General features: G+C 30.6%; 2 protein-coding genes across 2 annotated transcripts; both read left to right on the top strand.

The window, feature by feature from the left end:
• Nucleotides 1-3,082: 3,082 nt before the first annotated feature.
• LOC132754916 (glycoprotein-N-acetylgalactosamine 3-beta-galactosyltransferase 1-like) lies at nt 3,083-5,182 on the top strand (the record flags this gene model as incomplete). The annotated part of the gene is made up of 3 exons (XM_060745667.1): nt 3,083-3,196; nt 3,628-4,286; nt 4,843-5,182. Coding segments are annotated over 3 exons (896 nt in total), but the record flags the coding sequence as incomplete, so codon positions are not given.
• A 3,614-nt stretch (nt 5,183-8,796) lies between these two features.
• Nucleotides 8,797-14,222, top strand: LOC132754922 (uncharacterized). The gene is made up of 3 exons (XM_060745681.1): nt 8,797-8,920; nt 11,769-11,879; nt 12,773-14,222. Exons 1-3 carry the CDS (start codon nt 8,878-8,880, stop codon nt 13,747-13,749), a joined length of 1,131 nt encoding a protein of 376 aa, XP_060601664.1. The 5' UTR covers nt 8,797-8,877; the 3' UTR covers nt 13,750-14,222.
• The last annotated feature ends 5,557 nt before the right edge of the window (nt 14,223-19,779 follow it).

Below are 19,779 nucleotides of genomic sequence, written 5' to 3'. Positions count from 1 at the left end.
TACACATAAAACACACTTTAAACGGCTAGGTTTTGAAATAAGAGTCATATTTCAATAATTTTACATGCATTAATAAGCATTGACTATAAGACCGCAAATTTTTTTCACCCAAACGGGTTTATTGTCAGAAGAACAGTCCATACAGTGTGTACTAGTAAGAATATATAGAATGGCCCCCGGGTTTTTACTTTACTAAAATTACGAAGGAAAAACCGTGTTAAATTTCCTGGATTTATGTTTTAAATAGAGTTATATTAGTAACAGGTTATTCACGCTGTAATTTTTATTTTATTTTTTCATATGGACCTTCTTATTTAAGTTTTCTTATATAATACAAAATTACCATGTTAAGTAAAGTGTTTTTTTTCTCATTAAAATTTTTTTAAAAGTGAACTAGGACATTAAAAACACCTCGTGACCGAGAGGTTAACAGTAAATAGGCCTATAAGTAGCCGAATTTCGAACCGACTGCCCCATGTGCCCCTCGTTACTGTTGGGTGCACTCTATTACTCGCGGTAGCACGTTGACCATCCAGTACTTACGGTAAAACAGAGATCGAACATATCATAAACTAATTGATACTGGTCAACATGTATCTTTCACTCATTCCCTGTTATGTCACAAATATATCAAAATTTATTCAATAAGAAGCAGAAGTAACAGGCTAGATATAGACTTTCAATTTTGTCGGCCATTTAAAAAAGCAAACAAAAAAAAAGGCAAAAAAAGGGCAAAAGAAAGTCATCATTTAGATCTATATAGCGGTAGATGTTTTTGTTTTTATTTGTTTTCTTTTATTTTTCATATTTCGGTAAAATCTACCCAATGTTATATAATAGTTATAGCTCTAGTTAGTTATTCAAACTTTACACAAAATTTGTTGTTGTTTTTTCTACAAACAAGAACATACAGAAAAATATAATGGTTCACCGTTAAAAAAGATCTAACTCGGCCTGATATATAAAATGTACATGTACGTATATGTATAATGATTGCAAATTATTTAGAAGTTTGCCAGTTTGGCAGAAGACTTCTTTCTTAATAATAATACAAAAAATAATGTAAAAAAACTTAATGTGTTGCTTGCTTTATAATATATAAAAATATATAAATTTAAGAAACATTTTTTTTCAATTTGTCATAGATATATTTTCTTATCACATTAAAATGTACTCAAGATTATTGCATTCTTGGGCTACATTTGTATATTTTTATTAAATTACATTATTTACCTGAATTGACTATAGGTACACCGTTTTATTTATAAATCTTAAATTAAAATTCATAAAAATAAATCCAATTAAGATCTACTGTAGATCCTAATTTGTTTTACTTTGACATACAGTACGTAGGCCTAGCTCTAGATCTACCCGACATGTTAGCTTTATATTTCTTTTTATTTTACTTTTTTATTTCATTTTTGTTTGTTTGTTAAAAGTAATATAATGAAGAAGATTTATCTAACCATAGAATTTCCCAAACGAAATAAAATTAATGATGTGGCACTAAGCACTGATTCAATATCATTATATAAATGTATGAATCAATAAAAAACAACAGGTTGAATGTTGTCAATAAATGAATAAATATGTTGTGTAATAAAAATATAAATGCAAGAGAAATAGTTTAAATTAGTTTAAATATGGACAGTAAACCGTAAACGTGTAAAATTATTAGTAAATCTACATAATATTTTACACACGCTGCGCAGTGTGTATTGTGCTATTTATAGTGACATAGTAACCGATACGTTCAATAAACACAATATGAACATATTGGTTTGTAAAATGAGGACTTAAAAATCGATCCATAAATGGTGACTTACGGTGTTAATAACACATATAAAACATATTTTCGTGACGTTAAAGTGTTCGTGTATCGCTGTGTGAATGTTATTAGATAATATCTTTATTTGTAATGTCACAAAAACGAAATGTTTCTGACATACAGTAGATGGCATGGCAGTGGAGAAAAGGAAGGATGTTTAAGATAAAAATGAAGACGTTCCTATTCAGAGTTATTGGCGACAAATCACGAATATGTCATAAGGGGGTTTTTATTTATTTTAAAATTTTCGTTTTGTTTGCCCCACACTCCTGGGTTCCCTGTTTTTCTATATAGGGCCCCAAATATAAAATTTTTGATATCTCTTTAAATTCCTTTTTAACATGTTTTTATTCCGTATTTGGGCCCGTAAACACATTCCATCATTCAGACTCTTCCAAACACATTAAAATGTACGTTTTTAAAAATAAGCAGTAATTTTTTTCTTAATATAACATTTAAAAAGATTTCATATTTTTTTAAAAACGATTAATAATTTCAAAAGAATTAAGTAACAAAAATATATCTTTTTATATAAAAAATTGTTATTTTCACGTTTTTTTGTAAATTTTTGAATGGGGTCACCACGGGTGATAATACACAGCACGGTTGCATAGTTTTTTTATGTACAAAGTTTAAAAACATCAAAGGAATGGAAGTTTTTCCACCAACCAGTCTTTATATTAAACTGTTGGAATCAAAACTGAAAAGTATAGAGCCAGACAAGTCTGCCCATCCGTAGTCTGACCAGGCTCTATACTGTTGGTAGCCGTTCTTGTAGTTTAGGCCTTATATTGAAATGTTCTAAAGATTGAATGACTTTAAATCTTCAAAATTCAGAACATGGCAAATTAATTACACAAATTTGGCAGATTAATAGTAAATGATTTGAACTATGATCATAGCAATTAAATAAGTCACTTTATTGATTTGCGTTTGCATCTTCAAATTGTGATACAGAGTTGTCGTTCCTTGTTTTTATACATGTTCATTTTAATTATGTTTGATAGATCCTAACTGAAGATAATTTTTAAGTTTCATTGATTTTGTACAAAACCTTTAAATGCTACACACGTCATAACTATGTTAATGAAAATTGACATTTTATTTCATTTTCGCAAGTTTTTACATAATTACCCGTTAGCACTAATAGAATATTTTAAAGCATTCTCCAATCTATCAGTTGTGTAAAGTATGTTTATTAAATGCTAAATAAGTATGTATTTATATGTAACCCTTGTGTTCATTTTTCAATAGATGAAATACCTGCGTTTAGTCTTCAAACAATGCTAGAGAAGCACATTGGACCAATTCCTCGAGCTAATACACTGATGAAGAAAACAGCGACATCTAATAACAGTTATATCAGAGGTAGGTTTACTTCATTTAAACAATGACGTGACAGCTAACCTTTAACCTTCTAGAACCGGAAGTGGTTAGCCTTTGCCATCAGTAGGAATATCCGTCCGACCAGGCTGTATACTGTAGGAAACTGTATTTATTTGTATTTTGATATTGAAATCTCTTAAAATTTGAATGGATTGTTCCATATTGAAGGCAAGGAAAGTCCATTATACAGTCAGCAGGTCAGGTCTGGATATTGAATGATTTGACAATAATATCTTTTGGAATTATATTGCAACCGATATATTGTCTACAGTACACGCAAATATTTAATTGTGTTTTGAATTAACCTTGCAGTTTGTTTTCAAAGTTCAGACACATAAACAAGGCAAAAGTACTTTTGTCGTCTGCTGTGTACGTAAGTCTTAAAATAATCATTTGATTGTTTCATTTTTCAGAAACAAACGCTAACTTTACAGGACTGCATCGAAAGATCCGTGTGCTTTGTTTTGTACTTACAACACATGTAAGCTTGACACTGAAGGCTGAACATGTTAGACGAACATGGGGACATAAGTGCAACAAACTTTTATTCTTCAGTTCTAAAACAGACGATACATTTCCTGCAATAGGACTTGACACAGAGGAAGGCTATCTAAAATTAAGTGGAAAAACATTGCACGCATTAACTTACATATTTCAAAATCATTTCAACGACGCCGAGTGGTTTTTAAAAGCAGATGATGATACTTTCGTAATTTTAGAAAATCTTAGATACTTCTTATCGGACAAAGACCCAAACACACCAGTCTTCTTTGGCCACCGTTTTAAAACCATATTAAAACAAGGTTTTACAAGCGGAGGTGCGGGTTATGTATTAAGTAAAGAAGCGTTAAGTTTGTACGGTAAATATGGCCAAGATCCTAAATTGTGCAATACAAGTTATGCAGCTGAAGATGTTGATTTCGGTGCTTGCATGCAAAGCATTGGTGTTCGTCTTGGGAATTCAACTGATAAGTATGGTCGAAGTAGATTTCACTGCTTTCATCCAGAAGCTCACGTGATTGGCCAGTACCCGTCATGGTATAAACCATATGACGCTAATGGAGCTAAAATGGTGAGTCACAGAACCATAACTAAACCATAATCATTCTTTTTTATGATTTTTTATTCCCTTCAATTTTAAAAGGTGTTTGGTCAATAAAATGGTGTACATGAAATAGATACAATTACTATAAAATGACATAAGATCATAAGAAACCCCAATAGTTTTCTTGGAATGAATATACTCATTAAAAAGAATATCACTACCTTTAGCCTACTGGCAGCAATTGAATCTAATCACGTGACCAAGATCAGTCGTCTGATAACGGTCTGTCCTGTATACTATTCAGTCAGTACTTATTAAACAATTTGACTCGTTTAGTCCAGATTGAAAGATCATTTAAGATCTTTGGCGGCGGGGTAACGGTTATAAATGTTTTCTAACAACAAGCTATATTTTCTATCAAAATATTTATCCTTTGATTTTGTTCACTTATATAAATATGTTAATTTTGACATCACATATTTTTCATTTGTTTAGTGGATCAGCTCTAAAATGTCAAATGATTATATATCATTTACATAGAATCTAAATGTATATCTTGATGTTCTGTTTATCAATATTTCAGGGAGAAGAATCAATGAGTGACTATGCAGTATCATTCCACTATGTCCCTCCCCAGGACATGTACCTGTTCCATTATCTTATATATCATCTACATCCTCATGGAATAGTTTATAATGATAAATAAGACCATATACTTCAAGTAACATGTCGGCAGTAATCTCAGGATTGCAAAAGTAATGTAAGGATTGCAATAGTAATCTAAGGATTGTTACAGTAATTTAATGATTGTAAAAGTAATGTAAGGATTGCACTAGTAATAGTATACTACGGATTGCAATAGTAATCTAATGATTGCAGTAGTAATCTACGGATTGCAATAGTAATCTAAGGAATGCAGTAGTAATCTACGGATTGCAATAGTAATCTAATGATTGCAGTAGTAATCTACGGATTGCAATAGTAATCTAATGATTGCAGTAGTAATCTACGGATTGCAATAGTAATCTAATGATTGCAGTAGTAATCTACGGATTGCAATAGTAATCTAATGATTGCAGTAGTAATCTACGGATCACACTAGTCATTTGAGAATTGATGATAAATGAATTGCAGTAGTAATATAAAGATTTCACTAGTAATCAAAGGATTGCTAATAAAAGTATTGCACTAGTATAATATAAGAATTTTACTGGTAATCTAAGGATTGCTTATATATGTATAAGGATCGCAATAGTAATGAAAGGATTGCATATATAAATAATAATAAAAAGATTGCTAAGATAAGGATTGAACTAGTAATTAGTGCAATATCAGAATGTCTTTTCTAAGGATTGCACTAGTAATCTAAAAATTGCTGATATAAGTATTGCACTAAGAAATAAAAAGATTGCACTAGTAATAAAAAGATTGCACTTGTAATGGAAGGATTTTACTTGTAATCAAATGATTGCTAATAAAAGGATTGAACTAGTAATTAGTGCAATATAAAAAAAAAAATTTCTAAGGATTGCACTAGTAATCTAAAAATTGCTTATATATGGATTGCACTAGTAATAAAAGGATTGCACTAGTAATATAAGGATTGCACTAGTAATCAAAGGATTGCTTATAAAAGGATTGTACTAGTAATATAAGGATTGCACTCTATTAATCTAAGGATTGCACTAGTAATCTAAGGATTGCTGATATGAGACTTTCAATAGTAGGATTGTTGGCCTCAGGTAGCGGGTTCAGGCTCAATGCAGGAAGCTTCACACTTAGATGGTTAATATGCTAACTTGTTTTCTGTAAGGTCAATCATTCATGTCATTTTTGTATTTGCCATATGTAATATGGAATTATGTTATTTATCATGTAACAAGAAACACAACTTGTTAAGTTATTGATAAAAAACTGGACTCTTATGGTTCAGTACTGGTTGGTTCCAGGAACGGATACCAAGGTATGTTTATAAGCTTGATAGCTTTCTAGAAAATCGTTCTAAACTTGATTTATTACCACTTTTAGGTGCTTATAATGTGCTCAAAATAAATGACTGATTTCATAAATGTTGTTTTTTTTTTTGCCAATTTATATTCTGTGTTTTACGCAGAAATACACATATGTTAACATTTTAAAGTATTGTCTTTACATTAAATATGTCTGCGGTTTATTTGTTCTATTGTTCTTTCTTCATTAATAACATGTGATTGTTCACTATGACAGTTACATCAATTAAGCATGATACTTATTAAATTGGATTTTGTATATGTACAAATAAACAAAGATATAATCATGTACATTGTACTTGTTGTGCTACCTTGCTTATTAATATGCATTTTATGTTATTATGTTCTTAATTTCAAATAAAAATTTACGTCTATCCATCTATGTGTATCTGTTTCATACTCCTTCATGACTGTTCCATGACCAAGTGTTAATTGTAGCTGTTATTGGATAACTGGCCCTCCGCCTCTTTGGCACTGATCCCGCCAATAACTTTGTTTTTATATGAGCCGCGTCACGACAAAACCAACGTAATGCGTTTGCGACCAGCATGGATCCAGACCAGCCTGCGCATCCGCGCAGTCTGATCAGGATCCATGCTGTTCGCTTACCAACCCTATTACAAGTACAGAAACTGATAGCGAACAGCATGGATCCTGACCAGACTGCGCGGATGCGCAGGCTGGTCTGGATCTATGCTGGTATCAAATGCATTACGTTGGTTTTGTCGTGACGCGGCTCATATGTGGTAGCCATTCGGCTATTATACGGAAGCTCTGTGGTTCTACTCGGATGTTTTCATGTACCTGAAACAGCAAGTGGGGGTGTCAAGCTGTAAGTCTCCACATGACACGGTGTACTTAAACCCATAACGTTTAAACACGTGCAAATGGCTTAAAAATCAAAATGAGTTATCTATGCAAGTGGATATTACTGCTAATTACCATCTTCAAAAATAAACTTCTGCACAGTTGCTTAACCTTTTAGGACCTGGAGTAGTCTTTGCCACCAGTGTCGAGCCAATCCGGTATGTACATTCGTGCAGTCTAACCAAGTTATGACATTAGTAGCGCAATTTTTGCAGATTCGTATCGAAGTCCCCTAAACTTTGAATGGGCAGTTAGAAAAATAATCAAGTGCAAATCTGTTACAAAAATCCAGGAGGGTCAATGGTAACAAGTACAATCTAATACGAGAGATCGTATCTGCGATGCCTCGTACATGCTGTAACAGTTTCGAACAATTAGTTAATTGTTCATGAAATTATTTAATTGAAGTTATATTGCAGTTTTGGCACACACCGTGAACATGATTTGATTTGTTTTGACGTGTCTTTGGTGTTATGTATTGTGTAGTATAAAGCAATGTATGACAATAATTGATATACGTACAGGACTATAAGAATGAAAACATAAACAAACGTGTTAAAAATATTTTAACCACGACTACGTTAATGGCCATGCCCCTTTCGAAATAAGTTAACACCAAGTGCCCACCCCCTCCCTTTTTTTGATTGGATATTGATCCGCCGAAAAAAATTGATATTACCGAGCTAGACAGGTAATACACACATCAAATATCCCTTTTGGATACCCCACGTTGTAGACAACATGCGCCGTGACGATGCGCGTAAGGTTCGATGTTGCGCTCCGGTGACGTCAATTTGCGCTGAAGGGGTATCTAAAGGGAATCTTATTTCGACGTTTCATTTGAATCGGCAATGATTTATTTTAAAATCGTCCTACTCGGCAGGGGAAGGATAATAAAATTATAATTTTGGTTTTGGAGTGATATATGTGGATATATTACCTTCCAAGATAAAATATCACCTTGCCTACCGGCTCGGGTGATATAAATCACATAATATCACTCCAAAACCAAAATAACATATAGTAACCTTTGTTTAAATCTAAATAAGATTTTTTGACAATGCTTTTGATTTCTGTTATTTTTTTCGGTAAATGGATACATATTCATTTGTGTTTGATTTGTTTGAATAATCAATCCTTCCTAAAAGTATTGATTTAAGTGGATAGGTATACAATGGTCACATTTCCCATAGTTTTCCAATATTCTAGTAGTGCATAGATCTCAATATTCTTTTAGAACGCTGGTTATTTTGAATAGATTTACTGATTTTTAACATTTATGCTATTATGTTTTAGATGTTTAGTCTCTTATAATTCTTATGGCATGGCTGTATACATGTATTTTATATAATGTTGTTTAAATAAAGTATAAATTTGACAACAACGTCCATATAAATTATTCTTCTTTAGTGATTGATATAAAATCAAATACTAAAAGCTATAAACGTAACTATTACTGTAATAAAAGACCTTTCACTATAGACCAATTCACGTTTCAATATGTTATGAATAGGACGTTTTCTATTCCAAACCTTGAAATATTTTAATAAAGATCATTTGAATACGCGTTAACTTTAACACCTTCAATCTGAATGCAATATACAGATACATAAATTGATTTCAACAATTTGAAGGTTGTTTGTTAGAACATTTTTTGTGATATATGCTAAGACGTCGTCAGATAACTATAATTCACTGTTTTCTAAAAAAATATAACAAATTGAAAATAAATAAATAAAAGAATGAAAAGAACTCGGATAAAATTGGGTGTATATTTTCAGAGATGTAAGTAAACATATTTTTTTCCGACTTATTTTAAAAGTACTTTAGAAAAAGTAGGCTTGTTTTATAAATAAAATGTCGTACCTTGCGGGAGAGAAATACGAAGTATAAAATGTCTGTACACGTAATTAATGTTTTGTATTACGTTAAACATAACTTGACACAACTTTAGATGAGCCGCGTCACGTCAAAACCAACATAATGGGTTTGCGACCAGCATGGATCCAGACCAGCCTGCGCATTCGTGCAGTCTGATCAGGATCCATGCTGTTCGCTTACAAACCCTATTTCAAGTGGAGAAACTGATAGCGAACAGCATGGATCCTGATCAGACTGCGCGGATGCGCAGGCTGATCTGGATCCATACTGGTCGCAAACCCATTATGTTGGTTTTGTCGTGACGCGGCTCAGATTGCTGAAAGTATATTGATAACCTAAACCTTACATCAATAAAACGTCGCTTCAGTATTCAGTCCATAGTATGAAATGACATGTTTCATATTTCAATAGAAATCGATTAAAAGAAATGATATGAAATGTTATATCTGATTAAAGGGACTCCACTTAGTCTTTTTTAATTGACGGGACTTGAAATTTATAATCCACATCATTAAGGTATAGACCAAATTACTCGTGTGCAAAATTTTACTTAGTTTGCTCACTACGTTTGTTTAGAATAGCTCAAAATTGAAAAACGTTCAACGCTTTTCACAAAAATCTGGTTTAAAATAGCATACAAAGACGATTTTCATTTTATTTCCGAGTACATTTCTGAATTATCTTTTGCATCTTTCTGTTTTAAAGTACTGATCTATGTAAAAAATATAAAGTTTTACGGTTTTAGCTTTTTTGGACCTTTAATAATGTAAAATATATTTTTTTATGTGCTATTTTTTTCATAACCATGTTCCGTAAAAGGAAACATGTTTTAAGATAAATTCGGGATGCATTATGGTGTGGCGTTGTCCGTCCGTCTGTTTGTCTGTCCGTTTGCCGGTAGATACTTGGTTTCCGTAGCATAACTTTTGAAGGTTTTTATTGATTGTGTTTATATTTGGCATGTTAGTATGTTATATCAAAACCCAGGTCAGGTTCGATTTCTGAATAAGGTAATTGCAAAATTGATTTAATTGATTTCTTTTAGTGAACACGAATCAAGTCATAATGTTCAATTATCTTCTATTTGTAACCTAGAAATAAATTAGACAGTAATATAATTTTTCATGTTCATTCATCTTCTTTCAAAAAAGTTATTTTCATGTTCATTCTGAAATATTCTTTCTCTAAGTAGTTTAGTATTCTATATTGTTCATTAATAGTATATACATGATGAATTTTTGTACTTCAAGATTTACTCACAATATTACAAAATAGCACACCCCAATAAATGAATTAATTAATTTATCAATTAAACGATTATAATTAATTCAATTTATTTTTTTGACTCCATCCTCGATTCAGTGCCACCGTGCTCACAAAAACAAAACAAAAATAGTGTTGACATTTTGTTGTTCAATATAACAAACAAAATAATTTTATTTTTTTCAAAGAAGCATGAAATTAATCTAATTATATTTTCCTTTAACGGACTATATTTAATTTAACCCATGAAATATGGGGCTTTATCAGTCAAAAATATTTCATATTTGTTAAAAATAAATATGAAATATAAATATGAAAGTGGGCGGAGTCAAAACTCATATTTGTTTTCGGGGACTTCTTTCACCATTTTGTTTGAAAAATCTGGTAAATAATAAAAACCCAATTTTTTATTGAATTTTGTTTTGAAAACTATCTAGAATGATAGAAAAAAGTCTAAGAAGAAATAAATCCGTACACCAATATCATTTATTAAGTCATTAACGCTGTACAGACGTTTTAAAACTGCGCGTGCAAAAACAGTGAAACAAGGCCGCTATTTCAATGCCGCAAACCAATTTGATTAAGAGAAAACATGATAAAATGCCACATATTTTAACTCGCCGTCCCGGCTCGTGAAAATATGTGGCATTTTATCATGTTCCGTGAAAATATATTCCATATTTCACTCAAATGAAAAAAAAAACATCCTGAATATTCATGAATTCTTTATGTCTGCCTTCATGTGATATTCTAAAACGTTTTCTTAAAGCGCATTTCTTCCTTGAGTCAACTCTCCAATGATTAGGTAATGCATATAAAACTTATGAAAATGCATGAGCATGTACAAATGTTTATCAAGATTTATAAAGAATAATTTTCAAGAGTGGCCAATTTATAAAAAACAATACCTTAACCATATGTTTATGCCTTTTATTTTTCATTCTTAGCTAAAAGGGTGATACTATTTCATTACTACAACTGTTTATTTATTTATTTTATAATTTTTCATTAAGTGTGAACATGACTGTTAAAAAGCATTTCAATTTTTATCACTTCTAACTGTTGTTTTTTGTTTTTGTTTTTATTTTAAAACATCTGTCTCAGAAAAGAACTTTTAAAAGATAGATCTATTTTGTTTTATCTAACGTTAAAAAAAACACAAAAAAAAACAAAAAAAAACAAAAAAACACACAAACAAAAACAACAAAGACTTGGGTAAGTAATCGTTTCAAATAATTTTATTCATTTCAACTAATCTTGTACTTTTGATATTATTAAATTACACAACAATCAATTTACCACGTGATTTATACTTCAAGAGAAATGACGTCATAGAACTTTTTATTATTATTAAGAACGGAAACTGTACTGGTATTGGCGTCATCAGAAATTGCACTGACATTTGACATTAATTTTATGAAGTTTGGTTACAATTACAGAACATTTCATTTTACAGCTTTTTTAATTGATGCATATTTTTATATTTCAGACATCTTAATGAACTGGCAAAGGATGATTAAAAGGAAAAGATACTTTTTACTACTGTTTGTTGTTGTTATTCTGCCTATGTTCTACTTTTGGCCGACCAAATCAGGCGATGGTAAGTCAAAGTATTTTTTCTAGTTATACCTACATTTTTGTAAGTTAAAAAATTAACAAGTTTGATATTTTACTAGTAGCTTAAATGTATTATAATTGGTAGTTGTATTTGAAGATTGGTTGCTTTAACAAACACACTGTTTTAAAGCCCCATTATGCACCAGAAAATGTTTTACTTTTATTTCACAAAATCTTTTTATTTTTATGTGTCATGTGATAGTTTTTCAAAAAGTTACTCATTGGACAACGTACCTGAATTGTATTTTTGCAATAAGTACAGTTACAGTAATTTAGTATTTTGTATGGAGGTTAAAGTACTATTTTGTTTACATTTATACTACTTTTATGATCACTAATTCGCTTTCAGTGCTACTTCCTTTGCGTGATTAACATCAACCATGCTCTAAAATATATCTTAAATGTTTTAAAACCAATGTTTGCCCTTTCTGAAGATGAGAAAATGTGTTTGTTTCTGAAGCATACTGTGCCTTTAATTGATTAAAAAACGCTTGCTGTACTATAAAGGCAATGAAAAATCAAAAGTATCTTTAAAAGAGTTACAATATACTGCTTACACCGGCATACAAGTGTTACCTATATAGATTAGAAATGTTGATTTTTATTTGTACCCGGATGTGCAAAGTATCGTAAAATCTCGCAAGTCACGTGACTTGACTTACATACCCTGTAGATACATTTGAATAAATATAATCATAATTAAGAGCAGAAAACATTTTCCTTTTGTCAGTGTTTTACATCTCTTGTATGTTAATCAAAACAACCCTATTGATACGTTTTGTGTGCGCACATTTGAATGACTTGTATACTTCTAGATAAACACAAAATTACTTTTATTTTAGCATGCAGAGTAACTTATTGAAAATATATTTTCAGCGTCATCCGTGGACGTTTTCCAAGTGAGAATGATACAGTCTAGTGAAGAAATGGAATTTCCAACATCAGAAACCGACAACCGCACAATCCCGCATATCATTCATCAAATCTTTACATATATCAATGTTCCTGCATCATACAGTTTAAATATTAGACTATTTGTGTCCAGAAATCCAGATTGGGAGTACAAATTCTGGACGTTCGAATCCGGTGAACGGTTGATAAAGAAACATCACCCAGATCTGTTAGCGACTTACAATGGTTTTGGAAACAGTGTAAAGAAAGCTGATTTACTACGTTATGTTGCAATATATGAGTATGGAGGCGTTTACTCGGACCTGGATGTACTTGTTCTCCGACCTTTGGATAAAGTTACTTTAAAGTATTCATGTATTATCCCAGCAGAACCTTTTGAACACAGCTTACTTCTTTACAAAATAGAATTCAGTATTCAAAATGGAATAATCATATGCAGACCAAAGCATCCATTTATAAAGCAATTGATAGAAAATGCCCGAAATGTTCTACCGAATGCTAGTGCAATTCACAGCGTTGGACCACTGTATGTAACAAAGCAATTTAAAATCTATAATAACATAACAGATGCCGATACTGAAAGGACAAAGATTCATTTTACAAGTAATTCACCAATGTTTTACAAAGGACAACTGCCAGAGGACCACCCGAATGCTGTTTATGTACCTAACTCTCAATATTTCATGGATAATCTGGATCCTGGTGTCACACTCCGGATTAAACAGACATGTAAACATTTCAGTAAGCAACCATTTATTGTAAAAAGGGTCTGTCTTGAGTTTCAATCCAGACAATTAGTAAGAAAGAATCGGAGATATACATTTATATTTCATACGTGGGATCATTCCTATGGTGTCAAACAAAAAGTGAAATATTCTGAAATGAAACAAGTTCACATACAAGAATTAGTTCCAAAAGTCTCCCTGTACACATCCCGATGATTTTTAGAGTTGAATAGAAATATTTATTCATTTTATCAAATAACAAGAAATATCTTTAAAAAAGATACTCGGCCGAAATAAAAATGGTTTTATTGCATATGTTAGTTCCAAGTTTTCGATACATATAGAAATGTTAGCAATGCTTATATACAATGATATAGTAATTTCATGTAGGTAAGAAAAAAATAAGATTATTAGCATATTGATGTCTCTTCAAAGTGGGGCAACTTTTTTACAGTATTTATTTAAGTGTCCTTGTTACTTGTTATTACGTTTGACTAAAACTTTTAATAATATGCAATATTGACAATATTAATTAAAGAATCACATTTGAAATATTGTAAATAAAATGAAAGGATAATAAATTCTAGAATTATAAACATTATATAAAATGAACCAATCAGCTTTTTTTAACATCATGACCTGAGGGTACCTGATATGAGCCGCGCCACGACAAAACCAACATAATGCATTTGCGAAAAAGTTAAAATAAACTGTTTACTAGAAACTATATATATATATAATGAGATATAAACGCAGTGTAATTGTTTTGTGGGAGTTTATATCTTAGCAATTTAACTAGAAAATTAAAGAACTATCCTGTCAATCTTATTTTAGAACTATCCGTAACATTCTCTTTCAGAATGGCAAGAACTTTCCTTTATTTATTTTAGAAAGACCAATGAGATTCTTAGATTTCAATTTTTAATTCAAAATGACCAATGATAATTCTTCTTGTATTCAGTTCTTTCCTGTAAGTTTTACAGGAAGTCAAACTGATTTCAGATGGCATCTAGCCAAAAACAAATTCTCAAATAATTTTGTACTGTTTATTTATCTCAAAACAGTTGTTCTGCCGTTAAGGAGTTCAAAATATATTCATGTTTGAAGTATACCAAAAGATGGCATTAAACAATTTATATACGTAGCTCATTTCTTTTTTACGTTGATTATTTTGAACCCATCTCTTTGTAAATAAAGAAACAAAAGAATAAAATTTGAAGTTGATTTTAATGAAAACAAATTCTGAAAAGCGGAAACCCCCTTTGAAAAATTTGTTAAAAAAATAGAAAACTCGGTTTTTTTTGAGTCATTCATAGAGAAAATAAAAAACATCTCTAACGCCCCAAAGAAAACCGGGGTTTCGTGGGGAAAATCCAAAAAATAAACCATTTTTTTAAACCCTCGAAAGTTGGGGGAAAAATGTATTTTTTTCCAAAAAAATTGAAAAATTTTGATGTGTTAAACAGATAAATTGAAATTTAAACAAATTTTTTGGGCATAAAGTATAAAACAAATGTCTAAAATCTAAAAAAATTTTTATCCAACCTTTTTTTTAAATAAAAAAATAGGCTTTTTCCCAAAACATCTAAAGATTTTATAAAAATATCCGTGTTACCCGTAGGAAATTAAAAAATCTTTAAAAAGGGGGAAATTTTAAAAATTAGAAAAAAATTTGCTGTAAATTTATTTATAAGGCCATTTTAAAAAGTTTTTTGGGATTAAAATGATCCTAAAGGACAAAAACGGGAGAAAAAAATTCCTGTAGTTGGTAAGCATTGGGTTGATTTTGGGCGGGACTGCCAGAAACACTGCCCCCGGCCAAAAAGGGGTGGGGGAAAAAGGGGTCGCCCCGCCCCTGTCCCTTTTTTGGGGCGAAACCGGAGCGTTTTAAACAAACCCTGTCAACCTCCAAATTTTACCGCCCTTTGGGGTCATAGGGAAATTTCCCCCTAAAGGTTAAGGAGAAAAAAAACAACCCGGGGATTCCCTCATTTAATGTCGAATGAAGCGGGAAGAGCCCAGCACCGAATCTATTCCTTGTATATTGGAATAAGAGATTAATGTAGGGCCGGATGGTGATTATCGTCACGTAAAATGACTAAGACTCCAGAAATGACTAACCTCAATGTTAAATAGATGTTTGAAAAAAATTTCCCTTTTAAAGGGCTGGGAAAAATTTTTGGGCAAAGCTTGTAAAAATTTTAACATGAAACTTTAAGGGCTTTGGGGGGGTGCCCCGGGGGTTTTTAAACACTAAAACTTAAGGAAAAAGATTGATTGTTTGGGTTAAATTTGGGATCGTTGATTGATTGTTTTAAAAATCTTCAAAAATTAATTATCAGAAAAAAATTGGGTAAAAATATTTAATTTTTGTGTGTTAAAAATTTAAAAAATTATTTTTTTGGGGAAATAAAAGGGAAAGAAATAAAGGGTAACAAGGGTCGGGAAAATTTTTTTTGTTTTTTTTTTGGTTTGTTTTTTTCCCTAGTTTTTTGTCAAAATAAAAAACATTTTGAATTTCAATAGAAAATAGTTTTTTCTTTTCAAAGTTTAAGTAAATGAAACTCCCAAATTTTAAAAAATATTTAAAAATGTTAGTTTTTTTTTTAAAAATTTTTCTTAAAATTTCCCCTAAGGAAATTGGGCAAGAAAAAAAAAACCCCCAGCAGACAAAATAAGACCATAAAATAGCATGTTTTTTTGAGTTACGTTTTCCTTTGAATAGTTTGATTGGGGTGGTTTTTATTGACTTTTTTAAAGCGAAAAATGGTTTATTTTGGTTCATTTAATGTCGCCCCAAACAAAAGGCAATTTAAATAAACCCTTTAAAACAAAATTGGGAAAAACCAAAAGGTGCCCATCGAAAATTTTATTTAAAAGTCAAAAACGAGCACTGGGGAGTAGAACAAACCTTCGTTCCAAAAATCTAGCTGGGGGGAAAATTTGTAATATATAAAAACCAATTTAGACAGGGGCCCAAACAAATTAGAAAAAAATTCTAAAAGGACCCCAAATTTGTGAAATATTATTTTTCTAAATGTAACTCGAAAAAACTGAAATATGTTTTTTTTAATTGTTCCAAAATTTTTTTTAAACCCAACTGATTAAAAGGGGTGTTTTCCCCTTTAAAATGAGTACCCCCTAGATTTCAAGGGTTTTTTTGTTAAAAAAGGGGCAACTGACACGAAATAAAATTTAATTTATTTTTTAATTTACCACAGTAAAATTTAAAAAAACCGAACAAAAAAACTACGAAAAGAAATATCGAAAATAGCCCTGAAAAAAAATTATATCTACCCTTAAAAGGCACAGACCCAAAACTTTTTAACGTAAAAAAAGGATAAAAGGACAAAATACAGTTCGGGAATATTTAATATCTATTCCCGGGAATGTAAAAAAAGCGCGGGGAACACTACAGATTAGTCATTATTATGGGTACTGTAAACCCTAAATAAAAGCCTCGGGGCCCAAAACGAAAACCCCTAGCGTATTTTTAACAAAAACGATTTTGGGGAAACTCTCGCTACCCCAATCAATATCTGCAAAACTTGCGTTTTTGGGGCAAAAAAAAATGTTTTAGTTTAAAATAATTTATTTAAGCTCGTTTGCGAAAAAAGTTTATAAAAAATTTAAATATAAAATCACCCCCCGGTCCGCTTCCCGGAACCAAAAAAAGAAAAGGGTTTGTCATATAAGGAATCATGATGTGCCCCGAAAGGGCCAACCCATGAATCCGGGGTTGAGAGGCAGACCCCTTTCCCAAATGGGCCCCCCGGCAAAACTAATGTTAAACTGAACTTTTAAAATGAAAGCAAATAAAAAATTTTTTCCTTTTAAGTGGGTTTATCTTTTAAAGACTGAAAAACTCTCGTAAGACACACATATTTTAAAACAAACTAGTATTATATATATCAGAAAAAAGGGAAAAAAATAGAATTCATTTTTTAAACCCCAATTGGAATCATTGAAAAAAAATACATTTGATTTGTAAAAGTAAAATTTTTACATTTTATCTGAAAAGTAAAGGGAATATTTTTTTTTTGTCAAGTAAATCCGGTAAATTTTTTAAATTTTAAAAAAATTTTAAAAAAAAACAATTAAAACTCCCCCTTTTTATATGTTCTTAAATTTCAAAAATCTTTTTCAAAATTTTAAACCTTGGGGAAAAATCGTAAAAAAATACATGAGTTTAAAAAAAAAGAAAAAGGGAAAAAAAACTTGAAAAAAATAAGGTGATAAATGAAAAGCTTTCAATTTGAAATTAAAAAATTTCCTTTTGGCCCTTTAAGGGGAAAAATGCGCAAAAGGGAGAACCGTTATGATAAAAACTTGTTTAAAAAAAGACCCGAACTAAGCCAAAAACAAACCTAGAAGGGGCATTTTTCGATTTCTCCCAAAAAATATAAAAAATTCACATTGGGTTTTCCCAAAAATTTTTTTTAAACCCCAAAATAGATTTAAAAAAAATACTAAAATTTTAAAAATGTTTAATTGAAAAAAGGGAAAAAACAAAAAAAAGGGTTATCATTTTATTAAAATTTTGTTTTTGGGCAGTTACAAAAAAATGAAGCGGTAAAAAGGGAAAAAACTTTTATAAAAAATTAAAACACAAAAAACAAAAGAGAAAAGAAATGGTTCCCTTTTGTACTTGGGGGGAAAACCCTACTAGGACAAAGGAAAAACCCGATTATAGAAAAAGAACTTTAACAATAGAAGTTTTATTTAAGACTTAAGAATACAGCTCATCGTCATAAAAATAAAAAATTTTTACCCCCCAAAATTTTTTTGTAAAAGCTAATTTCCCATAGGCCTCTGGGGGTTATTTTTAAATGTTAATGCAAGTGGGACCACCTTTACAAAAATTTTGTACTGTTTTCATAGGTAACAGTATTTTTTTAAAGTATAAAAACTGGTTTACGTGGTCTATTTTTAAAAAAAATAAAAAAAGGCCGCCCCTTTTTTTCCCCGATTCATTCTTAATTTTTTTGACCCATAAAAGGGCGCCGGAAAATAACTATTACTCCCAAAAATTTTGTTCTTTTCAACTAAGTTCCTTTTGCGGGATAAAAATCTTTTTGTTCAAGAAAAAGTCCAAAAAAGGGAAAATCCCTTTTTTTAACGGGAAAATTTGTAATGTGAACAAAATTTTTTGTCCCAAAAAGGAAAATCAACGAATTAAAGCATGAAAAAAAAAGATTTTTTAACAATTTTTAACCAGTGAAAAAGTTACAGAAAAGGTTTTGGGGGACAAATTGTAAAGGGTATCATCCCTTATTTTTTAAAAAGGGACTTTTTCAAAAACCCTGCGAAAAAATATTCCTTTGGGTACAGAACGATCAAAATTTTTACAGATTAAACCTTATAAAGGGTTAGTGTTTTTTTTTCTAAAAAAAACACAGCTTATTTTATGTTTTAAAGAATTGTAGATATCATCAATTTCCTTTAAAAATAAAAGAAAAAAAAGCTTTTCAAATAGGGAAACCCGTAAAAACTTTTAAAATTTCAAGGTAAGGGGAGTTTTTGTTATTGCTTCTCTTGGTTTTTTTTTTGTTTTCGGGTTTGATTTGTTGACAAAATTTAAACAATCACAGTATTTGTTCGGGGGAAAAAAATAAATAACACATGGGTTTGTGGGGAAAAGTAAAAAAAATCAAAACCCCCGTATAAATAAGTTTTCCCTCGGCTAAAGCCCCGGGGAAAGTATTTTTTCGGGATGATACTTTTTAAAATGTTCCCACAAACCAATGTGTTATTTAAAATAATAACACAAATCCAAAATAAATTATAAAAAAACTTTACCCAAAAAATATTTGCCCCAAAAATTTTAAAGAAAAAAAATGAAAAAAACAAAAGGAAAAATGTCAATCAGAAAAAAGTAGGAAATAATTTAATTTTGCCTACATTTTAAAATGAATTGGGCAAAAAAGGAAGGCCTGTAAATACCATTTTTAAAATTATATTTATAAAAATTTTTTTATCAAAATGTAAAAAGGCCCAAAACACGAAACCAATTATAAAACATTTGAATTTTTAACCCAAAAAGCCGGTGTAAACATTTTATTCAGAATGAGGGGGGGAAAAAATGAAAAAAAAAATTTTTGGAATTTTTTTCTCAAGTAGGAAAACATTTAAAAAGTTGTCAGTGGTAATCATCAAAAAAATATTTAGAACAAATTTTTTTTCAGGGAAAAGGCCCTCTATAGCCTGGGACAATGGGCAAATAAAAACATTTAAAATATCCATGAG

Source organism: Ruditapes philippinarum, unplaced genomic scaffold (assembly GCF_026571515.1).
Source record: "Ruditapes philippinarum isolate M1 unplaced genomic scaffold, ASM2657151v2 ctg16435_1_1_1_1, whole genome shotgun sequence".
NCBI lineage: Eukaryota > Metazoa > Mollusca > Bivalvia > Venerida > Veneridae > Ruditapes > Ruditapes philippinarum.
Note: the sequence above shows the minus strand (reverse complement) of the source record. Positions and strands in the feature narration are given on the sequence as shown.